Source organism: Acyrthosiphon pisum, unplaced genomic scaffold (genome assembly GCF_005508785.2).
Source record: "Acyrthosiphon pisum isolate AL4f unplaced genomic scaffold, pea_aphid_22Mar2018_4r6ur Scaffold_21302;HRSCAF=23566, whole genome shotgun sequence".
Taxonomy (NCBI): Eukaryota; Metazoa; Arthropoda; class Insecta; order Hemiptera; family Aphididae; genus Acyrthosiphon; species Acyrthosiphon pisum.
In genome coordinates, this window is record NW_021770755.1 from 4,472 (window position 1) to 9,682 (window position 5,211).

Below are 5,211 nucleotides of genomic sequence, written 5' to 3' on the forward strand. Positions count from 1 at the left end.
TATTATCATACGATATGATACAATATTAATATACTTTGTGTCAAGAATAATCATGAATGCTGAGCTTTAAAATATTATTGTAGCTTATCAATGGCTATACTACTCCAAAAAAATTGTGTGCAACATTCATTGACGCTGTGACCATGGTCCAGGTATTATTATAATGTTGGAGTTCAAAATTCTACAGAATCTACATCAGAAACACCGTCGCATTCGCCGATAAAACATCTAAAACAGCTATATATATAACTGTATTGAATAGTGTTAAACTTAAATTAAATATATTTAAAAAAAATATGTTTCATACAATTGTTTAAAATTATTAAATGAGTCATATATGTATGGTATTACCATACTGCTCCAGTAGTACAATAATATAATAATTTAAATAAAATAAGGTTTTGAGTAAAATACAAATTTCCAGATTTCTGAACTCATATAAATTTATTATTAAATTAAAAAAACATTTTGAGTGGTTCACTGTAATGGATGTATTCAATTTGAATTCAATGTTATAAAATCATCTTTTTACGAATTTACGATAAACGGTTCTAAGGGAAGACGGTCTGTCAGCACAATATACAACTAGGTACTTAGTAGGTACTAAGTATATTTTATGATACTATTATATATAATGCAATTTTTTTTACTATGAATACGACTGTTGATTCAATTAATTTTTTCCGAAAACATTGCACTTAAAAACGAAATTGTGTGTATACTCGTACTATAATATAATTTAATACTTTAAATGTTTCAAGTGTCTACGTATAGTATTTTATTTAAATTAAAACAAAATAATGAAAATCGCTTTTCTCCGTTTCAATTCGTATCTAATTTCATCAAAATTTGAACTAAAATGATCGATAATAAAATTGCATTTATACTTATAGGTGTATATTTTAAAGATTTTTTGGTTACAGTAGGTATTTATTAATTACTTATGAGACGCTTTGTTTTAAATTTTCAGTCCTAAACTATAGATCAGTATCTCTTAAAATTTTTTATCCGTGGAACCCTTTTTTTAAGACCATTTTTATCGCTTTCTAAGATTTTGTTATTTAGCTTTCAACCATAAGTTATTACAGCTCGACAATTAGAACTCTTACTTTGTTTCAATAGTCATTTTTAATGTAATTTTATGTAAGGATTATTGGCAATAAAAATTATAATATAATGTGTATTCTGTTTTTAATTAAAAAAACATTTTAAATAATAGACAAACCGGACTTACATTTTAATGAGAAATTCGCGGAACCCTGAAGTGATCTCCACAACCACAGTTTCAGAAACGCTATAGTATAGCGTTATAGTCGCCTGTCATTGTCTATAAATTTATAGTGCAAGTAAAAACAATTTTTAAACTATAAAGTAAATAAAAAATTATCATACAATATAAGAAAATATTTATGTATTATGTGAAAAAAAAAAAAATCACAAATACTAACAAGTTTTAAAATGTGGACTATCAATGGCTACTACTCCTAAAAACCTTCGTGGAACACTCATTGACGCTGTGACCATGGTCCATGTATTGGTGTTGGGGTTGTAACATTCTACAGAATCTAGAACGGAAAGCCCGTCGTAACCACCTACGACATACAATAATCCATCCAATACTGCTACTCCTATATTGAAAAGTTAAACACAGATTAAACATATTTCATGAAAATTAAGAATTAAAAAACAAGAAGTTTACCTGCGTCGCGTCGATACAAATTCATATCTGCAACAGTTGTCCAAACCCCTGTAGTTGGTCTGTATGCTTCAACACTCCTGTGCACATTTACTCCATCATGACCACCTACAGCATACAGTACCCCATCTAAAACGCCTATACCCACAGAACTGTGACCTAAACTCATTTCTGCGATTGTTGTCCATTTGTCAAGACTGGGATGATAACATTCCACTGATTTTAATCTCTGCTGTGATATACCGTCAAAACCTCCGACCTACACAATTAAATACTGAATTAATGCAACCTGCGGGAAGCCAGGAGCTACAAGCGGAATAATATTCACTTTCCCTTGACAAAATTATCTCCGGAACACAATATTATTGCGTAGCATTTTCCAAAGAAAGTGAATTAGTGCATATTTATAAAAAGTAGAAAAATTGTATTGTATTTTTTGATTACAAACATATATTATCGATTAAAAGTTAATATATCAAATTAAATAATTATATATGATCATCAAATATTAGGAATTAAAAATCAAAGTTTGTCAAGTATGGATAAAAAATCAGTATTTAATGAAAACTATATAAGAAGCAATTTAACTCCAAACAGACATTGGATAAAATAAAATTTACTCTATTATTTTATCATTTTCAAAGATATGATACATTACCAATATTAAAAGGTTGTAAAATTAATGCAATTATTAATTTTTTTTATTAAAATAAGGATAAACTCTAATTCGATCATTGAAAAAAATGTGTGTCTCATATAATTTTCATATCATTGTATTGAGCAACTATTTAATCAAATATTTGACTTAGTGCATTGTTCATATTATGTTAAACAAACAGAACAATTATTTTAATTTATCAAAATATTTTGTTTTATGAATTAATTTCGTGATTCTTAATCTGGAATATTGTTTTAATCGGATTAAAATTATAACGAATACAAAATTAAAAGTTAAAAATCACAAAATAAAATACTAGTTTACTACATGCAGAAGATCGTTCAGTACAATTATAAGTCATAACAAATGTACCTACTACATATTACAAATTTAAAATCATAAAGTCATAAACATTTTACCGCATATAAAAGATTATTCAATACTCCAAGTCCGACAGCACTTCTTCTAGTAGACATATCAGATATCAAACGCCATTTTTGAGTTATGCAGTCAAAAACTTCTGTAGTATTTAAATAACTCTCTCCATCATAACCGCCAACCTTGAATTTATAATATAATTTATATGTACCTACTTTATAACTGAAATTGCGGATAAACTAATAAATTATAATTCCACGTTACTCACGGCATATACAAGATTATTTATCACACAAACTCCTAAATAGCTTCGTTTAATTAACATGTCAATGGATGGTTTCCAACAAGGTAATTCTGAAGATAGATCTAGTACATAGACAGACTGATAAAATGAACGGGAATTATTGACACCACCAACATAGAGCACAATATTACTATCTTTTACTACAGCTAGACCACCACCGAAACGTGGTTCGAATTTTGGTCCGGATTGCCATTTGTTGAGTTTTGGATCGTAGTATTTTGTACTTTCTAATACTTCATAATCGTGCCCTAATCCACCAACCACTAAAATAACCTGCTATAATTGAATCGTTAATATATTGTAAAGAGAAATAAAATATAACAGAAACATACTTTATGTGTACCACCAGGTTGTCTCGGTTTTGTCCGGATGTTATGAGGAATGGTGATAAGCCCATCTGACTTGAGTAAATGAAAATGTAATGCTTCGATTACGTAATCTTTACCTAAACATATAAAATATAAATTAGTTCATAAAAAAGAATGTTCACTGACAAGACTTACATTCAAGACAACTATTAAATACAGGTTCATCCAGTGCTTTTTCTAATATGTAATCTCTCGATGTTAATGGTAACCGCACATGTTCTATTAATTGGGGCAAAATTTGTTTTCTGGAACCCAAATCATGTTTTACCCATCGAATAACACTTTCAAATATCTACAACAACCAATATACTTTTACTAACTAATTATACTATTTTTATGTAAGGAGGTTACTTAATTTTCCCATCCGTAATAGGTACTGAAATTAATAATTATAAATTTAACTTTGCATACTTTTTCTTCAGATGGAGCTGTAAGTTCTTCACTAGAGATCAACTTAACCATTTGATCATATGACATGGAAAGGAATTCTTCTCCTTCTACCACATCACTAAAAATCATATCATAACTATAATCAGTATAATTTGCTTATAGAATTATAGTAATAAATAATATTTCGTACGAAAAGTGTTGTTGAATATATAATTCTGAACTTGTTGACAATTGCATACAGCCATGTAAATCAGCTAACGCATTTATCCCAATAACATTTGTAGGACATACTTGTGCCTGTAGAAAATCACAACATGCCTTTTTGACTTCTTGTAACTGCAAAAGATTTGATGCTGACAACAAAATCTTAAAAAATAAACAAAAAACAATATAAACAATTTTGACTTCTATAATAAAATAAAAGTTATTTATTATTACCTGTACATTTTTTTCTGTGATTGAGATTTTCCCAGAATAAACAAAGTCTATTAAGAGATGTAAGGCTCTAGAGTCCAACTGCCTGATTATAACTTGATTTATATTCTTTTCTGAAAAATTTGTGAACATTGCAAGGAAATATGGACTAGCCGATGCTAAAACCACTTTATGGCCGAATATAACTTCACCATCGTCTGTTTCTAGTTTAATATCACAAAGAATCTCATCTCTAAAAAACAAAAATGTGTTACTTACATTTATCTAACGGTTTAAGTCATTTACTACTTACTTTCGTAAGGATTGTAATACTTCGTATATCTCCGAAAACGAAGATTTCTTATACTCGTATATAGCGGGTTCACATCTACTGGTTTCAGGAATTTGCTTCGTATTTTGCATCGCTAATTGTATAAAAAGTCTGGTGCATGGAAGTCTTCAGACTAAATCTGGTCCCAAAATAGATTTCGATATAAAAAGTAATATTTAAAATTCATATTAATTAAAAACCAATAGGCCTATAATATGGTTCATTGGTATAGGTTATTTTGTTTTGTAATTCGTGTTTCACAGCCATACGCGTCATGACGAGTATGAAGGCCACGCAAATTATACGATCTAGGTAGAAATATAAGGTAATGTAAAATTTATATTTTAAAGAAACAAAAAGATAAATTTTGTATTTACCCTACTTCAGGTACTAAAACCTACAGAAAAAGATCGAACGGTTATTGTTCAATAATACAATCTCAAATGGTTAAAATCATTTATTATTTTAATTTTAAATTATATAAATCTTATATCCATGGGCAAAATTGAATTTGAAAATGGTTACATATTATAACTTTGGTTTAAAAATGTAATAAAAAAGTGTTTAATATAATATTGTTTTGTATTTATTTCATTATTAACAATATGGAAATAACGAGATTAAAATAAAACTATTTCCTAAAAAAAGGATAACGTGTGATAAACCGTTTTC

The 5,211-nt window shown here is 28.3% G+C and overlaps 2 protein-coding genes across 2 annotated transcripts; both read right to left on the reverse strand.

Moving 5' to 3' along the window:
• Positions 1-1,425: 1,425 nt before the first annotated feature.
• LOC107884405 (kelch-like protein 2) lies at positions 1,426-3,022 on the reverse strand. The gene is made up of 3 exons (XM_016806367.2): positions 2,774-3,022; positions 1,700-1,955; positions 1,426-1,628 (listed from the first exon to the last, which is right to left on the reverse strand). Exons 1-3 carry the CDS (start codon positions 2,828-2,830, stop codon positions 1,444-1,446), a joined length of 498 nt encoding a protein of 165 aa, XP_016661856.2. The 5' UTR covers positions 2,831-3,022; the 3' UTR covers positions 1,426-1,443.
• LOC100569193 (kelch-like protein 3) lies at positions 2,980-4,707 on the reverse strand. Its single transcript, XM_016806368.2, has 7 exons — positions 4,522-4,707; positions 4,233-4,461; positions 3,985-4,160; positions 3,816-3,912; positions 3,540-3,696; positions 3,369-3,481; positions 2,980-3,312 (listed from the first exon to the last, which is right to left on the reverse strand). Exons 1-7 carry the CDS (start codon positions 4,629-4,631, stop codon positions 2,980-2,982), a joined length of 1,215 nt encoding a protein of 404 aa, XP_016661857.1. The 5' UTR covers positions 4,632-4,707.
• Positions 4,708-5,211: the final 504 nt, after the last annotated feature.